The sequence below is a fragment of the Nesoenas mayeri genome (assembly GCF_963082525.1).
Source record: "Nesoenas mayeri genome assembly, chromosome: 19".
NCBI classification, from domain to species: Eukaryota; Metazoa; Chordata; class Aves; order Columbiformes; family Columbidae; genus Nesoenas; species Nesoenas mayeri.
The window spans coordinates 6,879,157-6,901,559 of record NC_137568.1 but is presented as its reverse complement, the minus strand read 5'-3'; the positions used below and the strand labels follow the sequence as shown (position 1 = coordinate 6,901,559).

The 22,403-nt window shown below is 42.3% G+C and overlaps 1 protein-coding gene across 1 annotated transcript in view; it reads right to left on the bottom strand.

Annotated features, from left to right (window-relative positions):
* The window catches only part of COX10 (cytochrome c oxidase assembly factor heme A:farnesyltransferase COX10), a gene marked incomplete at its 3' end in the record, with an annotated part of 102,406 nt that overhangs the window by 71,241 nt on the left and 8,762 nt on the right, over positions 1-22,403 (bottom strand). The window contains exon 4 of the mRNA XM_080356730.1: positions 22,083-22,207. Within this exon, the coding sequence (XP_080212856.1) occupies positions 22,083-22,207 (125 nt within the window). The remainder of the gene's footprint in view (positions 1-22,082; positions 22,208-22,403) is intronic.

The window sequence follows — 22,403 nt, the reverse complement described above, 5'->3', positions numbered from 1 at the left end:
AAACGCTAATGAAGGTTAGCTTTCAAGAAAACAAATGCTAGGAATGTCTCAGGAGTAAATTCATTGTGTGATTTTTAAGCTGTGCTCTGCAGGAACCAAGGCCACTAGCACAGCTGATGAACTTGAAATTAAACTTCAAAGGGAAAACATGACACTCTAAACTGTTTTAATACAATGAAAAAGAAAAGACAGCTTCAAAAGTTAGTTTTATTAATTGTAGACAGGATCCTTGAGCAGATCCTTGGCCGGTGCCGTCTTACAAGATAAATCTGCGGCGCTGAGCTCAGCGCTGACAAGATACCCCGTGCGGACGTGGATTAGGGCTCGGGGACCACCCAGAACGATAAGCTCATCAAATAACCTTCCTGCAGCAGCATCAGCTAACGGGGCACATCCACACCAAATACAGAAATACTTCCCCACAATCTAAAGTAGAAATCCAAGTACTACAAGAAGACGAACCGAAAACACTTACTGCTCAGCAGACGGTATCAGTGTGGTTTGATGCTCACGCTACTCCAGGCCACCAGCAAATCTGTTTCTGTCCAAGTTCAAGTCGTCTTTGATAAAATTAATATTCCAGAAGAAAGGAACTTGCCATTTACATGCATAAAAACATCCTCACGCCTCAGATGGCAGTGAAGTTGCTTTCTAGTTGCTACACATCTCCAAATATTTTAGCATCAGCCATGGCAGGAAAACCCCGTACAGTGAGAATGTTTCCATCTCTCCAAGATATTTTTGCTTTGTTTTCACTGCATCTGTTTTAAAATATCACAGAAAATTCAGCGTTGAAAGCTATCAACCAGACGAGCACCCTATTCTTGCCGCATTCAAGCCTTGGTTATGTTTTTAACACAGGCTGATGCTGAAGTATCTTTAACGGCTCTTCAACCCCATAAACACACGATGCTATTTCTGCGCTCTTCGGGGCAAGCTCCCAACCCGGCCATCTCCCAAACCGACCCATATGTAAAAGCAGGAAAGTCGAAAGAGGCCATCACGCACTCACACCACCTGCAGCTGTTACTTTGGAGCAAAAAGATTAACATTTCAGCAACTGAGTCTTTTCCGCATCCCGCTGCCGGGTCCTGCAGGACGCTGAGCCGCAAAAGCACCCAGCACGGCCGATGGGACAGCACAAGTAGCCCCAGACCCATATGGTTTGACTTAACATTAACTGATTAAAGGTATTTTGACTAGTTCTACAGTTAAATCACATGCACCTGTTACACACATTAGTAGCACCTACATCCTCCTGCAAACACAAGGATGTAAAACTCAAGAAGATTACGTTTCACGTGCTTAGCACTGGAACAGAGTAGATTTATTTATCAGTTTCACAGCTTCCTTGAAATAAACCATTTACATTAGAATAATTCCACCTAAAATGCCATAAAAATAACATTTACTCTAATTTATACCTTTTAATATAAGTTATACTACTATGATCTGTGCAAAAATAATTTCTCAGCGTCCAGTTTGTCTTATGTATTCTCAGGTTTACCAGAGCCAAACCATATGAATCATGAGAGAAAATGTTTCTGCCCTTCTAATAGGTGTAATTTTGGTAATTAACCACAGCAAATAAAGCCAGTCTATCTAACATGTATAAACTTTTGGGATGCATTAATTATTTTTGCTCTGGCAGCTGGTCACTGGTGTAGACTAGAAAAAGGCTGGTCCTTCGGTTCACACATTAGCCTGACACTGATTCAGCTTCAGTTTTGGGCCCATATTGGGAAAAGAGATAAAAGGGTACTGTGAACACAAAGAGGGTAAACAATGTATTGGGGGCACATCAGTACAGAAGGCAGGTAGCTGTGATGCTCGAAATCACCACGCTGACCTCTTCTGAACCGCCCTCTGAACACACTGCAGCTGAACATCTTCAGAGTTCATGACGGTGGTTTAAAGATCAATAAATATTCCCATGTGTCAAAACCAACACTGCAGTAATTCGAGCAGCAAAAGCATGGAGCACTCAGTGGGATAAGGCTGCTCCAAGTCACCTGTGTGTTCTGCAGCAGAGCTGGGCTCAGCATCCCTCTTGGCTTTGCTTAAGTTCAGCACAAACTGCACATGGTTAACCTATGAAAATCAGACTATGCATGGACATTCCCACATCACGAAGGTTTGGGTTTTGAATGTGTAACTCATATTTAACTTTAAAATATAAGGTTCCTAATGTAAAAAACTACAGGTTTGCACAACCTTCCTAAATGCCTTTGCAATAACTACGAAATTCAAGGCCCTCCAAATAGGGTTCCCAACCTGCTTAGCTGGGACTCACATGAGCAAAACCAACAGGGAGGGCTGAAAACAGGTTTTCATGAGATCATCTTTCTGGTAGGGACTGAAGGGTCTCGCTGGACTCCAAGCACCACCTGCATCAGGCTGACAGGCACTGTCATCAATCCTGTCCCAGATAACACATCTATGACATCCCTTTCAAAAGATGCTACTTCTTTTCCTTAGCACAAACAGGAGGCCATGGTGGTTGCAATGACCCTCCCTTTATAACAACAGCTCGAAACTTCAAAACAGGATAACTCCACCTCAGAAAGATGGTTAACGTCCTTCACAATAATAATATCTCAAGATCTTGTTTCACCCAAGAACAGGTCATGCTCAGATGGATGGATTGCTTGGCTTTCCTAGCAAGCTGTTCAGACCTTTAAGCGGGGAAGCTGACAGTGAAGAGACAGGACAAAAGGAAATGGCCTCAAGTTGTGCCATGGGAGGTTTGCATTGGATATTAGGAAAAAAATCTTCACAGAAAGGGCTGTGGGGCATTGGAACAGGCTGCCCAGGGCAGTGGTGGAGTCACCATCCCTGGAGGGGTTGAACAGATGCAGAGATGAGGTTCTCGGGGACATGGGGTAGTGCTGGAGTTGGGTTAGGTTATGGCTGGACTCGATGATCCTGGGGGTCTCTTCCAACTGAAACGATTCTATGATTCTATGAAGAATTGCAGAAGTACCTTAAAATACCAGGTGAGCAGATATCCAATGAGAGGCAAAGGTGAGTATGTAAGGAAAAATGTAAATGTCATGTTACCCATGGAAAAGAAGCCAATCAGCCCCTGAGCTACTTCCCCCCAGAAGGACCCCACAGGGTAGGAACAGATAGGTCTATGAAAAAGTCAGCCCCTATTCATTAATTATTTTACAAAGAAAAGAAAAACAAAAGCTAGAGGCACTGTACCAGAGACAGCTGATTGCTGTGATTGATTACTGTCCCAAGAGGTCTCGTGTAATTTTAATTATGTTAAGGACTTGATTAATCAAATTTGCTGTTCTCAGTTCTACCCACCAACAGACAGTATGTGAATACACAGGCATGTGCCTGTTGAGGGAGGGATTCTGCCCTGCACACACATTGCGACCATCTAAATCCCTCCTATACACCTCTCTATACCATCAGGGGACGCAGTTTGGGTCCCTCTTTCCCAAAGAGAAGCTCGCAAACATAGCAAAGAAGAGACAAAGACATTCCCAGGTAGAGAACAGCTTCCATACTTGAGTGCCAAGACAGAGCAGCTTTCTTCAGCCTGGAAAAGGGTGAGGAAGAATATGAAAGATAGCTATAAAATGATAAGTGGCATGGAAAACCCGCAGGGAGATGACTGGTCATTGTCTCTCCCAATGCTAAAAAGGGAAGCTGGCAAATGAAATTATCAGGTTCACAATACAGAACGAGTTTGCCTTGCAATATTTAAACACATGCCTTTGCCATAGCGTGCTGTATCTTCCATAAGTTTTCATGGTTTCAGCTGAAAATTGACATATTCCTGGAGGAAAGTCTTCACAGCTCCAAAGACATCACCATTGTTTCAGGGAGTCCCTGACAAAAATCTTGCTGGAGGGTCTTCTGGAGACTCATCCCTCCATGCCTGAGCTCATCTTAACCTTAAGCATCTACTACCATAAAATTCTGTTACTGATTTTCACCTACCAAGACAAAACACCCCTTTCCTCCTCCACACCAAAAACATATGTTGGGGAGAGACAGGTGCAGGCTCAAGGGACAATGAAAAGGAGAAAGAAAAACTCAACAGTGCATAAAGGGAAGAGCTGGGGGCTCCAGGAGCACCCACCGTCATTGTGGAGGATGAGAAGCAGGTCCCAGCTCCTGGAACATCCCATGTTGGGCACCCGCCTCCCAGCGCTGCTGATTGCCAGCGTGGCCACGGCAAGATTAACGATGAGGTCCCACAAACCAATGGGTCTGAGACTGGAAGGACATGGATGAAGAGCCACAAAGATGCTGAAGGGAGTGGAGCATCCCCCATGTGAGGAAAGGCTGAGGGAGCTGGGACTCTGGAGCTTGGAGAAGAGGAGACTGAGGGGTGACCTCATTAATGTTTACAGATACATAAAGGGTGAGGGTCAGGACGATGGAGCCAGGCTCTTCTCGGTGACAACCAGTGATAGGACAAGGGGTAATGGATACAAACCAGAACACAGGAGGTCCCACTTAAATTTGAGAAGAAACTTCTTCTCAGTGAGGGTGGCAGAGCCTGGCCCAGGCTGCCCAGGGAGGTTGTGGAGTCTCCTTCTCTGCAGACATTCCAACCCGCCTGGACACCTTCCTGTGTAACCTCATCTGGGTGTTCCTGCTCCATGGGGGGATTGCACTGGATGAGCTTTCCAGGTCCCTTCGAATCCCTGTCATTCTGAGATTCTGCGAATCCTGCTCTAGAGAGAATCCTTGCCTGAGCCAGCTCTTTGGCCTGACCTGGGATGGTCTGTCTTATGTGAGAAACTAAGAAAATAAAGCATGCTTATGACATAAAACAAGCAGGAAGGCTTTTTTCACTTGCTTACAGAAGCGCTGTTTATGCTCAGCGCTGAACAAGCACTGAGAAGTTGCACTTTCCCACATTTTTCTTAGGGGACGTTGAGCAAAGCAGCTCCACTGCTCCCCGTGTCCCATCTGTGATGACAACACATCCTCAGCTTTGGGGATGCTCTGTGGAACCTGCACTAGTGACACCTCAAGCCAGAAAAACACTCATGGACACAGACTGGAACACTGCGTCCTGCTGAACAACTGATCTGTGTGCCGGCCCTCAGATGTAAAAACATATTCATAAATAAGTCAGAATCCATCACAATTACGCTACTTTCAGTATTCAAGATCGCAATCAAAATCAAAGAGATGATTTACTCTGAAGATTTCAAGTGACATCTGCTGAAATAAAAATATAGTTTGGAAAAAGATTGTAAAAAGATGACTATGTTATTACCAATAACTTTTACATCTGTCATTAATTTTCACTCGGTTTTATCTGCTCTCCTAGTCTGCATCCAATTTCACATTGACTTGTGTTTTATTACAATCCCAATGCGGATCCCATCAACCAAAAAGACTAATAATTGCCTATGAAATGCCTACGAAATGCAGCAAAATAGCAAGGATATTGTTTCCCTTTGCTTAGCAAAGAATAGGGTCTTTAAGCAACCAGCAAGAAGAAGCATCGACAGTCTTTAACCTGTTTCTTCCCAGAATGTAAAGAGGCTACAAACACATCTGTACAAAACAGAATTTTTGCCCAAATCCTAGAAAGGGTTAATTAAGTTACACTTCTTGAACTGGTTAGTGAATGACGTTGAAATGGCACAGAAACATTTTCTGGCACAGCGCAGCCCAGACAAACTTCCCCCGGTGACCATAATTTAAGGTTAGTTTTTTAAAGAGCCTTTTAAAGTTCGGCGCTACAGAAAACTGCCGAGCCCTGTAACAGAATCTCTCTTGCTTTCCTCCCCTGAAAATACGCCGAACTCCAAAGTATACATTTAACACCCAAGGGTCCTACCTGTCTTTAAGGAATTTTTATAAAGTAGATGGCTACCTCAGGCTATTTAAGTACTTTGTAGTAAGACATCAATGGCATGTATGGAGATATTCCTTTGATCATTACACCACTGCAAAAAAATAAGAAAACAACCCCTAAATCTTCACCGTATAAATTTACGCTTGGAACTCGGCAACATAAGAATCATCATAGTACAAAACCACAAATAGCATTCAATTTAGTCCCTGTGTTCTCACTCGTGTGATAGCCTTTGATATTCCCGAGGATGAAAAATGAATACAATTTACTACAAAGATGATTTGTGAACAAAGCCTCTTTTAATTTTGGTTTCCTATTGAAGAACAAGAAATCAAAAGCTAAAGGGGGAAATCAATCGCTAGGTCAATTATTAACCAAAACTGGCGATAAACGAATGAAATAGAGATTTTTCTCCGTTGTCATTTCTAGCAACACATTTCAAAACTTTTTTTACTCTGCTGTTTTTCAGTTCAGAATTCAAATTATGATTAATACGAGGTGGAATCTGAACTGGTTTCATTTACATTGCCTGCACTGAAGATACAGAACCATCTTCCTTTAGCTGTACAATGAAAAGCCTCAAAAAAAGTTACAGAAGTTTTATTTTAAGGGCTGCTCTTGAAGAGTGAGAGGTTGTGAACATCTGTGAAAAACAAGTGCAGAAAGATGACTAAGATATGTAGATAAATCATTAGTTATATTAAGATATGAAACAGGCACCCAAAGAATGGCATAAAATGTAAATGAACTTTGGGATCTGGTCTCTTAATTTGACAGCTGTTTGACAACTGCAAAATGGAAAACTGACCTCAGACAACTGTGTATAAATGAGACTATTAAGCAGAAGAATTTCACATGGAATGATACAATATACACTGCAGTAACTCCTCGCATGGGAATAGATAAATGCAGACTGGAATTTTTATTGTCTTTGAAGGTGGTGATGTTAAAAAGACTTGAATTTCACAAAGAGGAGCTGTACGCTACATTATCACAATTAATGCCGTTTTCTGAAATACAACGACTGTCGCCTGTAGAAATGCTCTGACACAGAACTCCCCAGCATATAAAAACATGGATCCAACCAAGTCGGAGGCACAGAAGAAAACATCTCCTGGGTTGGGGTAAAAAATCTGAAGCCAGCAAAACTATTAATATACAGCAACTAGGTCATGAGATAACTTATTGGAGGGGTTTCTTTGGAAGTTACGGGTAGTCACAATTACGCGTGGAAATATATAGATCACCAAAGCAGCAGCAGAACAGCCGCTGGTCTGTGAGAGAGTGGCTTAAGGAAATATTCTGCAATTCTGATCCCTATGGAGGGACCATCCTGGAAAGAGCAGCAGCAAGGGGGAAACCGCGACCGTGACTGCCTGAAGCGCGGTTTAAATCTGATACAGTAACAGAGAGTTCAATGGAAAAGAGGGAGAAAGCCTACTTCTAGATGTAACCAACCATTTCTACTCATAGTTCTGCTCCACATCCCACTGAAAAGGGCAAATATTCCAAGAGCATCCCCAAGCTCTACTTCTTCACATTCTCCAGCAATGCAAAGAGCAATTTGTGATAAGTACGTTTAATTCCAAAGCAGTTAAGCACTTGGCTGTGCCTTTTATTTCTCTCTTTGGGATAAACACTTAAAATCAGCCTTCCCTATCTTTGGTTTTAACCACAAAAAAAACCCAGAGAGGTTGAGCAACCTGCAACAGAAAAGACAAAAAAACACCCAAGAACTTGCAGTGAAATCCAGACTTAAAAAGGCGACAGCTTTCCAAGCACCAAAGGTTCACAGCGACAGCAGCAGAAGTGAAGCAGCTTTTGGGGGTCTAGTGAGATGAAAAGGGTGGATTTTTGGATAGAAAAGCAACTTGCTGTGCAGCTCCATCAATTTTCAGTAGCAGTTTGTTGGGGCAGTTTTTTGCTGGTTTTGGTTGGTTGGTTGGTTTTATTTGTTTGTTTTCAATCTGGTGTTCAATTCTACCTCTCCATGCCATTCAATTTGTTAGTAACTACAATGAAACTGCAAAATCAACAAAGCAAATCCCAAAGATGTAAAAGACAACATAAGCACCATCACCAAAACGTTTATCATCCAAACCTCGCACTGCGTGAAGAACAGACTCCTTTGGTTCGTTTTTAACCCACCTTTTGCTAAAAGCTCCAGTTCTTATTTTTAGGAGACAGTAAATAACCATTTCCTAAACACCTTCTCCCTGCCAGTTGTGCTTTTACAGACCTCCATCACATTCTGCCTCTCTGTCATCTGCAATTCGGAAACTAATTACGGCTTTGTATTAATACCACTGATTTATTCCTACAGGATCCTGGCACAAGAACAGCTTCTACAGTCCAAGATGACTGGTCTCTAGATATGATCAGAGCTGTGGAACCACATCTGGATGACGACCTGAAGAAGGGTCCTGCACTTTGGCCATAACAACCCCCTGCAGCGCTCCAGGCTGGGCACAGAGTAGCTGGAGAGCAGTCAGACAGAAAGGGACCTGGGGGTACTAATTGACAGGAAGCTCAATATGAGCCATCAGTGTGCCCAGCTGGCCAAGAAGGCCAATGGTATCCTGTCCTGTATCAAGAAGAGCGTGGTCAGCAGGACAAGGGCAGTGATCCTTCCACTGTACTCTGCACTGGGGAGGCCACACCTGGAGTATTGTGTTCAGTTCTGGGCCCCTCAGCTCAGGAAAGACATTGAAGTGCTGGAGCGGGTCCAGAGAAGAGCAACAAGACTCGGGAAGGGAGTTGAACACAAGACCTATGGGGAGAGGCTGAGGGAGCTGGGCTTGTTTAGTCTGGAGAAGAGGAGGCTTAGAGGTGAGCTCAGCACTCTCTAGAACTACCTGAAGGGCAGTTCTAGACAGGTGGGGACTGGGCTCTTCTCCCAGGCAGTCAGCAATAGGACAAGGGGCCATGGGCTTCAACTCTGCCAGGGGAAATTGAGGCTGGATATTAGAAAGCAATTCTTTGCAGAGAGAGTGGTCAGGCATTGGAATGGCTGCCCAGGGAGGTGCTGGACTCACCGGCCCTGGAGGTTTTTAAACTGAGATTGGACATGGCACTTAGCGCCATGATCTAGTCAATGGACTGGAGTTGGACCAAGGGTTGGACTTGATAAACTCTGAGGTATTTTCCAACTCAGTCAATTCTGTGATTCTGTTAAATTCTGTGCTTTATAAGTTTCCCATTTTCTCTGATTCTAGCAGCACTTCTAATAAAAATACTTTAACTCTCCCTACAAAACCTGCCCCGCTCATAAGCTTCTGCATCACCTCTTGGCCCCACTTCAAAAGAAACTTTAGAAACATCCAGATCAGGAGGGAGTTAAAGTCAACCGGCCTCTTACACAGGAGGCACGAATGATTTCCACCAGGAGCAGTCCTTGCCCTGAAGACTTTAATCAAGGATGAAGAATGTGAACCCAACACACAGATCCCAGTTCAACGTTTCCCCACTGAAGCTCTGCCAGGTGATACTCTGGATTTATCCCTTGCAGACACTGCCCTGCTACTTATCCACAAATCAAGGGAAACTTTCCTTGGAGTGAGAAGAACCAGCCGGGATGAATTCGGATCTGTCTCTGTCCCGCTGTCGGGATGGTGCCAAAAATGAGAAATGCTTCAGGAACGGAGCTGGAACCAGCACAGTGAGCGAGTTAAACACGGCTGAGTCCTCCACTTCCCTGCAGCTTTGTTTTCCATTTCCAGTCAGTTTCTTCCCTGTCCAAAGCCATTTCAGATAAACATTTTTATTAAGCATGCCCTTCAAAGATAATATTTTGCTTTTATTGCCCTTTAATAAACATAAGGCATCCTAAATCTTAATGCATCTTGTAAAAGATTATTATTTTTAAGAGTATCTAATTTCTGAACATAAAAATGAGTTTGAAGCTAAATTATTCAGCCTGCTTTCAAATGCCATCACCTTTATGATTCTAAGTTAAAACGGATTGTCATGTCTCTGTTAGGAGCATCAACATAAATCTTGACCGTAATAAGAAACAAGTCTTAAAAGGAGGATTATAGGGACAGATTTTCATCTTCTGCAAGTCTGGTTTACTTCAAAAATTTACATAATCTATACAGATCCAGACAGAGTTCGCCTTTAGTGACCTGAGAATACCAAACCTCAGAGATCTGCAAACACGTCTGGTTTAAAGTCAAAGCTCGTATTATTAAGCTGCCACAGCTCTTACATTTCCACACACATGTCCCATTTTATTTCTTGTCCTAGTTTAATGACAGTTCTAACATCCCTCGTGCTTTTTCATCTGGTTGATGCACCTCATGATTTTGGTGTTGAAAACCAACCTCCTCCTTCAGTTTCCATACAGATCTCGTAAAAACCCAAAGAAATGGATTAGTGCCCAGAGCAGTGGTTTACTCCTTCATTAAACAGCTTACTCTTAGAATCCTCTTAAAAAGTCACTTAGTAGTAAATGGCTATTTGACACTACAAATAAAAATTTTTAAAAGAATTTACTACAGTTTTCTATTCATACCAATGTTATGATCCCACTGGGGATACTGCTGAATTTTTGGTGCAATTTGGATGGCCATTTCCAACAGAATCCAAGGAACCGTGGAACAAAATACACATATATATATATATATATACACACACACACCCTACCCCTTCCCAAGGAATGTGTCAGATGCCCATCTACTTAAAGCATGAGAAATTTTAGAACAAAAAAACTCAATCGTCAGCAATTGTGGGTAAAAAAGATCTTCTAGGACAACTGACAAGTGCCCCAACAGCTGGAAACATCGATATTTAACATACCACGTTTGCTCATCCTACCATAAATTGGGCAGATCACACGCTGTGAAGCTCTTGCATAGCGTCAGCATCGAGCAACACACCTTGCTAATGCCTAGAGCAAAATCTGACCCAATCCGTGAGCAGAAATATAGGGGAAAATTAAAACGTATTTTATGAATAAGAATTTTTATCAGCATAAATCAACTCTGAATGGCTTTCTTGTTCCTTCTAGGATACGTGTGTTGATCTTTAATAAACTCCAGGCTGACACTAGTATGTAGCCTTACCAACAAACATGAGCTTTGAGAAACCTTAATACTTCCTCCTGCACTTCCAAGGTTCAGTGAAGTCACGTCCAGAAAGAAGATGGATGGTCCTTGAGTTTTCACATGCTGAATTCAGCTTGTTTCCATTCAAAGCTACATCTCTCATGACAATAACTACCCTTTTTGATTTCTACAGACTAATCAACTCGCTTTTCACTCTTCCCTCTACGCTCTCCTAAAAAACTCAAGTATGCAGCTCAGGGAAGTGTTTTGCTATTTAAAGGCAAACCAAATATTTTCACACTCTGTAACTTCCCAGATTGCAAACTCTGCAGGACACACATCGTTACCTTCTTACGCTGGAAAAAATATCAGCAGACTCTCAAGACACTATTGTAATATGGATATTAAATAATAACATTATGAAGGGAAGGATTCTCCCTGACTCATATCTGCTGTGATCCACAGACTTTAAAGACCTGTTACGGTGCATTAAAAAATGTGGTGTTTAAATGCCCTAGCGTAGACACAAGAGCAGATGAATGCTATTAGATATGATGGGGAGTTTTCAAAACTGGAAGCAAATGCACATTATTGGTGCATCACTTTGCTCAGAAAGCGCTGTATCATGTTCTCAATGACCTGCTGCCCTGAGAGTCCTCCAAGTGATGCTACAGAGTTTGAGAGGGAAAAAAACCCAACAAAATAATTATGTTACCGTGATCACACAGAATCCCAGAATGTCAGGGATTGGAAGTGACCTCGAAAGCTCATGCAGTGCAATCCCCCCATGGAGCAGGAACACCCAGATGAGGTTACACAGGAAGGTGTCCAGGCGGGTTGGAATGTCTGCAGAGAAGGAGACTCCACAACCTCCCTGGGCAGCCTGTTCCAGGCTCTGACACCCTTACTGGAAAGAAGTTTCTTCTCAAATTTAAGTGGAACCTCTTGTGTTTCAGTTTGAACCCATTAACCCTTGTCCTATCACTGGTTGTCACCGAGAAGAGCCTGGCTCCATCCTCCTGACACTCACCCTTTAGATATCTGTAAACATTAATGAGGTCACCCCTCAGTCTCCTCCAAGCTCCAGAGCCCCAGCTCCCTCAGCCTTTCCTCACATGGGAGATGCTCCACTCCCTTCAGAATCTTGGTGGCTGCGCTGGACTCTCTGCAGCAGTTCCCTGTCCTGCTGGAACTGAGGGGCCACAACTGGACACAATATTCCAGATGTGGTCTCCCCAGGGCAGAGTAGAGGGGAAGGAGAACCTCTCTCGATCTACTAACCACCCCCCTTCTAATCCACCCCAGGTACCATTGGCCTTCCTGGCCACAAGGGCCCAGTGCTGGCTCATGCTCATCCTGCTGTCCACCAGGACCCCCAGGTCCCTTTCCCCTACGCTGCTCTCTAATAGGTCATTCCCCAACTTATACTGGAACCTGGGCTTGTTCCTACGCAGATTCAAGACTCTACACTTGCCCTTGTTATATTTCACTAAATTTTTCCCCGCCCAACTCTCCAGCAAGCTACCAGGACAGTTAAATTCTGTACAAACATAACAAAAAAGGATTAACGTGATCAAGGAAAGAAGAATTGAAATAATGAAGGACTTCACTTCATACTACACTGTCAGACTTGCATGTATAAGTTATCGCATGGGCTTCAGAGACATTCACTATATATACACGTGTTCACATCAGGCACCTATGGAAACCTGAAATACAGTTACTCCAAGCATCCCCACATAAAAAGTCTCTAGAAAAAAAGAATGTAACTATCAATAAAATAGCGCATCTCTTCAGCCTCACAGGCACAGCAGCAACTGCACAACTGCAGATCAGATCAGCAGAATCAACTTTGCACGAGGCTTTACTGTAAAATCTTGCAGCTTTGGAAAAAAAATAAGTCAAAAGTCACATAAGGTGAATTATCATCGTGCAGCCCACAAAAACAAGAACGTTACAAGTGCTCGCTCCAGCCCTACTTGCCTTTGCCAATGCTGGTCGCTAGTGAGACCCACTCTTCATGGTCACAGCCACTTATAGTCAGATCAGAGTAAAACTTTGTATTACCAGCAACAACAGGCATTGAAAATTAAAGAAAGGAGACTTTTACTTCATTTCACTGCATGTAAATCCTATCCAACATTATGACAATGCAGAATCTGAACTCGTGGCATTTACGTAGTATTTTTTAACCATGGAAATATGAAGAGAACAATCCTAAAGTAATTCAAAAGGAAATGGACTATTGGAATGCTCTGGGTTTGTGTCTCCATGAGCTATTCCCTAAAGAAACGGTAGCGGTGGGCTGTTCCAGGAACCAGGAAATCATTTTCCTTAACCCTTGTAAGTCATATTTCACCACATATTTATTATTTTCCATATAGCACGCAAGGTACTGGATTGTCATGTTTGAAACTGTCAGGAGCCTAACTCAAGGCAATATGCAAGATGACTATAACACCATTTAAATTACAAAAAGAAAACGACATTTCACTAATTATCTAATTTAATACTTGCATTGCTGAAGAAATTCTCAGTGATTTGGAAAATGTCAAAACATGTATTTAAAGACTGACAAAAAAAAAATAGACTAGTTATTTTCACTTCTCTAAGCTTAGAAAGGCAATACCCCTATGGATCAAACGGCCAGATAAATCTTATTAAGTACTAGGTTTTCCCTTTTGTCTAGTGCTCTCTCCACATTCCATCATTTCAGCCCTTTGAAATTCCTTTGTTCTGCCTGTGATCAGGGTTTCCAGGGGAAATCTGGCATTGGATCTAAAGGGAACCCCACACCACTGAGCTATTCCCGACAATTAATCATTTGGTAAATTATTTCTCTCTTTTCCCCCCACCTCTCTTACCCCCAGCGTTTCCAGAGAACCTTTTAGCGTGAGGCTAATGAGTCAAAACTTCCTGTAGCATCAAAACGCAGTGTCTTGAGGATTGATGGAGGCGCAGAAGTTAAGCAGCTTCTGCAGTTACCACCCCAAAGTTCCCGTCTGTCAGACTGATATTTCAGGAGAATAACAGGGGTTTTCTCTGTGTTTGCTCTCAGATCGCATCTATCACCAAAGCCTATGCGGATCAAAGCTGAGGAGAAAGAAAACACAGAACCATGGGGCTATGCCTGTTGCACCATCCTGGCAGCACGGAGGGGGCTGCAGTCCCCAAAACCACATCATGTCAATAAAATCCCCTTTACCATCCTGCCCACTTTCTGGTGTTCATTCCGGACATAAGCTGCTCACCAACAAATGCAAGTAGTGCACCAAATACAGATTGCCCTGTTAACCAAATAACAAACAATGGGACAAACTTACTTTGTGCATCCACAGACAAAAACTCTTTATCAAATCAGGAAGCATCATGATCCATAAAGGAAGGTGATAACATTAAATATAACTTTTATCCACTCTTTTCAGGTTTTTTTTGTTGGATTTTTAATATATGTGAAATGTAACAGAAGAGAAACAATCAAATCATAACATTTTGATTTAAATTCCTCTAAAATCTGAAGTTTTATGCTAATAATTCATGCCATGAAGGGAGGCAAAGTGGTAAAAAAGGATGCTAGGATGCCAGTTAGTTTATTTTCATTGTCTTTGTTGAATATCAGACGCCAGTCACCAAAGTGCAAGTGTCCCCCCAGCTATGGGAAGCCACCCACTTTCTTTCAAAGTCTCCTCGTGTACCACACTCACACAATACCCATATGAGCAAAGAGAATTTCTTCCAACAACGGTATGCATTAATTTATAATATTTTTCCAAGATCCTTTATCAAGTATCAGTTGTAGGTCAAATAATTTATGCTTTGCAAGGATAATCTCTGCGCTTAAAATTTATCGGTCCTTCAGAGGCTGGTTCTCATTAGTGCTCATCATCTTCCCCGCTCCTGAAATACATCTTCCCAAGCTGAGCCATTCCTACTCGATATGGAGGATTCCTACACGCTAACTCAATCTAACTGTCGCAATTATGAATCATCTGACGGAGCCATAATTTATGATCTTCAACGACCACTAATGAAGGTTGCCTAGCAGTTAAAATATCAAAGCCACATATATCAGCACACTTTAGAGCACGAGATAGACTTCCAGCATTGCGCTTCTCTTATATTTATTATATACTGTAAATTACAGCCCAGGCTGCCTCCGATACTGACAGTCCCGTGCTCCAGAGTCAAACAGCAGGTTTTAATAAGCGCTCCTGACAATCTTTTGATCGCTGGGGGGGCAGATGAAAGGCAGGGCCGGCTGCTGCAGGCGATCTGCCCCGTCAAAACAGCCGGGACTTCAGAGTCAGACAGAGACGCATCAGGTGCTAATCTCCGGGGAACACTGCAGAGCGCAGGCGGACAGACGCGATCCCCGTTTCGAGCAAAAAAGAGTGAGCGCCTGCCATGAAATATTCTGATTTGGAAGCCCAAAATCTTAGAAAGTCATTTGAGGCTCTTCCTAGATGACTTTGATCATCCAAATATCTGATTTTTCAAATATGCTGCACGAAGCAAATCTCGTTGGTGTTTAAACAAGTTCTCTCACTCTTTGCAGAGAGAGTGGTCAGGCATTGGAATGGCTGCCCAGGGAGGTGCTGGACTCACCGGCCCTGGAGGTTTTTCAACTGAGATTGGACATGGCACTTAGTGCCATGATCTAGTAAACGGACTGGAGTTGGACCAAGGGTTGGACTTGATGATCTCTGAGGTCTTTTCCAACCCAGTCAGTTCTGTGATAACACCAAAAAAGTCTTGGTTTGTAGGAATATAAAAAGAACTATTGCTGTTCTCACTTTACTGTTAAATTTCTTCACAGGGAAATAAAGAGAAAATGATCTGATGGTCTGCTAGACTCCAGCCATTTCTTCAATAATCCAAGCAGCTCTCACTAATCACATTAGTTTAACCCTTGTTTTATTTTCTTCTGTTGCTTCAATCCTTCTAACAAGATTTCTCTAGAGATTTGCTCAGAAACCACATCAGCACTCTGAGAGGAACACAACTAGTAACGTCACATCACTTTATGTTACTTTTCACAGCCACAGAAAGCAAACAGTTCACTAGGCATCCAATAGCCCGATACGAACAATTTTTATAAATATTTATAAAACTTGCAAAAACACACAAAGATCCAAGTTAAAATTTGTGCTCGCAGGATCAGTGGGACCCAACCACATACAAACCTCCTGGGTTCCCCCTCACTCTCCAAAGGTGTTTGATGGGGTAGGAGGCATCAGGGGAAAGAAGGGTTGTGTTAACACTTAAAAACTATTTATGATGCTGCATTTCATTCACATAAAATCAGGAACGTTACTGCTTGACAAAACTTAATCAAAACGTGGAGTTGCTAAGAAGACTCGGCTCTGCTGTGGAAGCTGGTGGCACATCTCCCAGTGCCCTCCTCCTCCTCCTCACAATGCAGGTGTTCAGGATAACTAATTCCTCATATTAGTGTTTTGTTTGGTTGTTTTTTTCCCCTCCTTGAAAAATGAATGACAATTTTTACCAGTCCAGCAAGCTAAAACAATTACAGCCAATATATGTTATGAGAGGAACAAAGTGTTGGGCTTCTGAAAAATCAGCGCCACACATTCTTTCCCAGCAGTGACTTCAAAACTCTTTGCAGTGACTCCCAGCAGTGACTTCAGAAACTTACTCTTTCCTACTCCTTTCATCCAGCTACGTGACCTTAAACACCAAGCAGTTCAGAAAACTCCAACAAACATGAACTCGTGATGACTGAGCACAGCAACACAAGCCCATTAACATGACTCCAATTGATGATGATGTTGTTTGGCCATTACGGTGTGAACCGTTTATCTGAATTGGATCAACTTGCCCCATTTTATTACCTGGAGTCCACGTACCGCTGTTTAACCCATATTTGCAAAAACAACTGTAAAAATGTCAACTTGAGACTACGTACAGCGAACCACAGTCTCATCTGCAGGCAACAGAGGCACAAAGATGACTTCAAAACGCTACTGTATTTGTGAGCTTCAGTTGACCTTTCTTTGGAAAACAGGGCAATATTTGCTGATCTCAGTAGGCTTATGAATTTTTTTAGCATTTTTTAAGTTGCTTTGTGAGTACTGGTCAATCAAATCATTACAGAAGTGCAAAATATCATAAAAGTTTAAGACTACAGCTATTCTTCTGGCAGCGCAGAAAGAGTAAATGGATTAAAACCTGGAGGAAAGGCAGCTCTGGTTTGACTTTAGCCCAGCACTCACCACCGAGGAATCCAAAGGACTATCACAGAAATCACATGCAGGGTCCCTGGCTGGCAGCTGAACTCACGTTCTGAATTTTGCTCCCTTATTTTAACACCAAACCCATCCTTCCCACCCACTGCAGCTTCACTTCCGAGGGGGCATCGCTGTCAAGAGAACCTGACACCAAGAGCAAATCGCAGCCATCAGATCAGACCTGAAGGGATGGGGATGTTTAACTTACATTTGTTCTCTCATTCTGGATAACATATTTACTCTATATTCACTACTTATTTTCAGCTAACTTCAACTAAGATATTCAGTCCAGTCTGCTTCCTTTTCAAGGTACCATCAGTCAAATCCAACCACATTGTTTTCTCTCTCGGTTACTAAATTCAAACCATTTTAAACATCCTGCTTTCATCTTCAGAGCTCCGTCCTGCTTCTTAATCGTGCTGCAGATACAGAAGAATGTACTTGACATATAAAACGTGCACGTGATGCCTTTAACATTTTAATGCCGTGTATTGTGTTGTAAACATCTCTTCATGTTTTATCTCCTTCCCCATAAATCAGAGGCTACTATCTTAGAAGTCTCAAAAATGACATGTGTTCTCTCTAACATAAATGTAAGACTACTCCTTGAAACCTGACTCAGCTTTCAAAAATAATCAAAACACCAAGCTACAAAAAAGCAAAAGATTATCAACCAACGTAATATCATTTTCTCCCACTCCATTCCTATGACAGCATGAGTACAGGATCAGAAAAAATAATTCATAAAATTGATCTTCACCAATCAGAAAACCAATGTTTCATTTATTCTTTTTTGTCATTTGTAAGGAACAGCACTAAGGTAAAATACCCTCTTGTGTATCCGTACCAATATCCAATACTGAAAGAGTCGGGAAAGTGGACAGTATGAAAAAATTATATGCTAGGAATAATTACTTGCTTTATTCAAGATTAATATGCAGTGCTTACAAGATGAAACCCCAGAAAATATTTCCATTTCCTCACCATAACTGCGATTAGTAAGACTAATACCTTAGAGTGGGATTTTCCTGAGTTTTTGGCTAGTTTAGTAATGTTAAAGTAGAAGTATGTTTCAGTCCACTCCTTGGTAAATGCTTCTAACTAAAAACCACTGTAAAACATTTATTCGTTTGAGAAGATATAACACCAATAAAGAACACCTGTCCAAAATAATTTTAAGTTACTTCAATGACGGGAAAGAAGAAAGAGCACCGTAAGAAAAAGAGAGGGGGGAAAAAAGAGGCAAGCAGTTTTAGCAGGTGGCACTGAGAAGTGGTGACATGTTGTAGTACAATACTGAAGGGCTGGAGGACATAACGCGGTGTTGGGTGATGTGGAAGAGAACCAGGGACCACTGGATTAATGTGCCATGAAAATGCTAAATGAGGTGCGAGGTACGAGCCTGAAGTCGTGCGATCCGAAGGGGTGAGGCGGAGGCACAACTGCCGGGAGAGGACAAGAGAAATCAAACACTTGCTTTTCTTTGGCACCTTGCGGCAGGAGTCGAGTCCTTTACAGCCCCCGGACCCAACGCGCTCAACAGGAAAACCCAAGGACCCTGTGGGATTTATCCAGACCCCTAGAATTCATAACATTTTCCACCAGCCTGAGAGATTCTGTTTCTTTCAAACTACTGTCTAACATCCATTATCCCAAGATCCTTCTCTTGACATTTGCTACACAAATGTTTCTAGAATGACCTTGCTGCAGAACAGGCGCTACGGCTCCTCCTCACACGAGCCCACGCACAAGTACTTTTTGTCTGTATTTTACAGAATATTTTCACATGCAACTTTATCACTGTCATTTGGCAAAAAAAATATATATATTAACAGTTACTCAGTTTCACAGAATTGTAATAAAAATACATTATTTCTACTTGCATCAGAAAGTACAGCTAGAAATTAGAACTTAGGGGTTGAGAATGAAATTTGTTTGTAAACACATGCCTTTGGTTGATAAATATCCAGATTGTTCCTCTACAAACAATGAAAAACTACAGCGTTGCCAACTTCCATCATTTCTTTATTATTGCTTTCTTGTTAAGGATGGTGAAAGTGGAGCAAGAACCTCCACTCTGGTAAATTTTTGGAACATTCCAGCTCTTGTGTTTAGGAAGAAAATGCTTAAAGTATGACATGCAGCAATCGGAAATCAAGAGGGTAAGTGGCAATTAAAAGATTATTTTAGATCAACTTCCTGAAGAAACAAAATGGGACTTATTAGTCTCTCTGTGTTAATATAGTCCTTGCTCCCTCTGCCATAGTTAATTGAACTTAATTATCTAATTCAACATAATTCAAGGAGGTCAAACTGGCCTCAGCTCCTACCAGATTGTTAAAATGAAATGGTCAAGAGAAGGGAAGAAAAAAAAGAATCCAAAACACAGCATTCAAACAGTTAAAAGTTTGTATCAATACGTTCACAAACAATAAGGAACCTCTGTGATATTTTCACAGGACCAGGCCCTTCACATCCTGTCCTAAATCACCAGAAAGAATCTTACACAATCGACACTTTACCTTCCCACGACATATTTGAGGATTTTAAATCGCGAGCACAGATTTATCAGGGAAATGAGGGGTGGGAAAGACGTGTTGCTCTTAAAGATGTACAGATTTATAGCACTATGGGAAGCGGAAAGACGGTTATCATGTAAAAAGGTCCTTAAGGGACAGCAAGGAGCAACAAGGGAAACATGAGTCATGAGCTGCCAGAGAAGAAGATGCGTATGGGGAGCAATGGACAGAGCGAAGTCGCAATAAAGGAAGCTCCAAGTCAAATATGCTCCATCCCAAAGGCCGAGATGGATATCCAAGCTTATGGTATTTATTGAAAATTAAATTCCCAGCCAATTCAGACACAGCACCGGGAAAGGGACGTTCTGCGACTGAAAGGATCCATTGAGAAACAAGGTCATAGACCACGGCTCTTTTCTTCTGCTTCATTACCAGCTCTGCTTCTTTCTTTTCCTTAATAAGAACAGTCACCTTGAAGGTCTCTCCACACAGTCTACAAGCAGCTCAACACCAGCGAGTGTGCAAATGTAGAACATTCAGCAGAGATTGTGAAGAACAGTTTTGCACTTTGTGAGGCCAGAGCGGGCATCTCTATTTAAGGGCACATTAACAGTTGTTCCTATGGTGCACTGAGTATAAAGTGAATTATGAGCCCAAGCACGAAGTCATCACACTCCTAACTTTCCCTTCACAGCACACCTTAAAAGCATCAAACTCCAAATTACGGTACGTGATTCCTGATGCTCCCAAGTATTTCAAGATTTTTAAAAGTAACATTTTAAAAAGTGACTTCCGAGAGTTTAAAAAGTAACTACATTTGAGACAAAAATCTAACATGGAGCAATACATGGAAGCTGAAGACAAACAGCTATTTGTGCATGAATATCATCTCTAAGATGACCTAGCAAAGTCTCAAGGAAGACAAGTGGCATAGGAGTCTCTAAACAAGAAAAAGATAATTCTCCTCGTAGTCCAGCAGTATCCACGTCAAAAGATTGATAAGTCACAAAATGAGTCTTTAATGTTAAAATACCCTGGAGTAAAGAGAAAAAAGTAGGGAAAAAAGTGTACCTGCAAACTGTATCAAAACCAAGAAAGCTTCACCTTAGTTATGGCAGCTTTTCTACCCCGACTTTGTGAAAAATACGTACACGATAACCACATCTATACTTCAGAAAACACTGTGACTTACTTAAAATTATTTTTCAAGGCTACCTAAGTGTTTTTTCAACTTCAGTAGGCTACACAAATATTTCCAAGCAACTAAAAATCAGACAGCATCCTTCCTGTTTTGCAGAGAAAACAGACACGACATTAGCTGCCTACCCCAATTTTAAGCTCCAGGATGTAGATCACAGGGGCCTCCATTACTGGGGTCCCAAAACTCAGCCCCCCTGTCTCTCAAGTCATTCCTGGAATACTAAAGTGCTACCAAAGCTGGCAGCACTACTGCCACTTCTTTTTTCAGGCCATACTTACAGCTTAATGTGACTGTGGCTACTATGCTTTGTAAATTGGTTCAACACCACAGGATTGTTGCCTGTTCACTACCCTGTTTCCTCAAAAATAAGACAGGGTCTTATATTAATTGTGCTCCAAAAGATGCCCTTTTTTACATGTATAGCTGCCAGGACACTATTTAAACTGACTTTTTTTTTTTTTTTTTATAAATTGTAACTAGGGCTTCTTTTTTGAGTAGGGCTTATATTTCAAGCATCCTCAAAAATCCTGAAAAAACACGCTAGGGCTTATTTTGGGGGAAACAGGGTAGTTAAGCTGCCCTTTGGGACACAGGAAGAGCCTAACAGCAACTTTGCTTCACAGCTGGGTCTCAGGAGAGTTAAGAGATCGGCATCAAGCCCCATAGGCACAATCACACATGTAAGGAAGCTCAAGATCAGCACCTGGAGCATCTGCAGCACCAAACAGCTACCGCACACGGGAGACTTACAGTATTCCAGGATTCAGGATTCCAGCCTGAACAGAAGCACACACACCCCAGCAAAGCCCCGCTCCAGATGTTTAGAAAGGTGCTGTGTGCCATTCCGTAGACAGATCGAACAAGGTCATACAATAACGCAACTGAGGAACCAGGCTCATAAGGCTGAAGCCCCCGTGGCTATTCTTATACTCCTATTACACAGTTCTTCCTATGTCATTTTCAGTGCCCCATGCTTGGTATTATCAAGATAAACATTATTATTGGGGGGCTTAAAACCTCATCAGCTCAATTCTGAATAAACACGCTGTGCCTTGCAACTATTCTTTAATTTGCAGACTTTAATTCCTTTCGTGGTATCAGTTTTAACAGCTCAGAGCTCGGGCAGCAGCTGAAGGCACAGCGTACCCAGCCACCCATTGACGCTCCCAGGCAGCATTTCAGAAGCCAGGACAGCAGCAGTTTGCGGTGCAGATGAGGAGATGGACTGACCTGATTGATGGAGTTGGCAGCACAGGACGCCAGGCCGGTTCCGAGGGAGGCGAGCAGGAAACAGGTCAGGTCAAACGGGACTGGGGCCATGGCAAAGCCGGCAGATGTGGTGCTTACAACCAGAGCTGCAACACAAGCAAGAGCACAGTTCAATGCATCAGTAAGAAACCATCTCCTTTCTATATTCCACTAGAATTAAGGCTTCTAAACCCTATAAGAACCCTTGTGCAGATTAACTTCTTGCTACTTTTATGGATCAAATCACCTCCGTGAACTGTGTACAATTAATAATAACAGTCTACATAAGAAGTCAAAGATGAG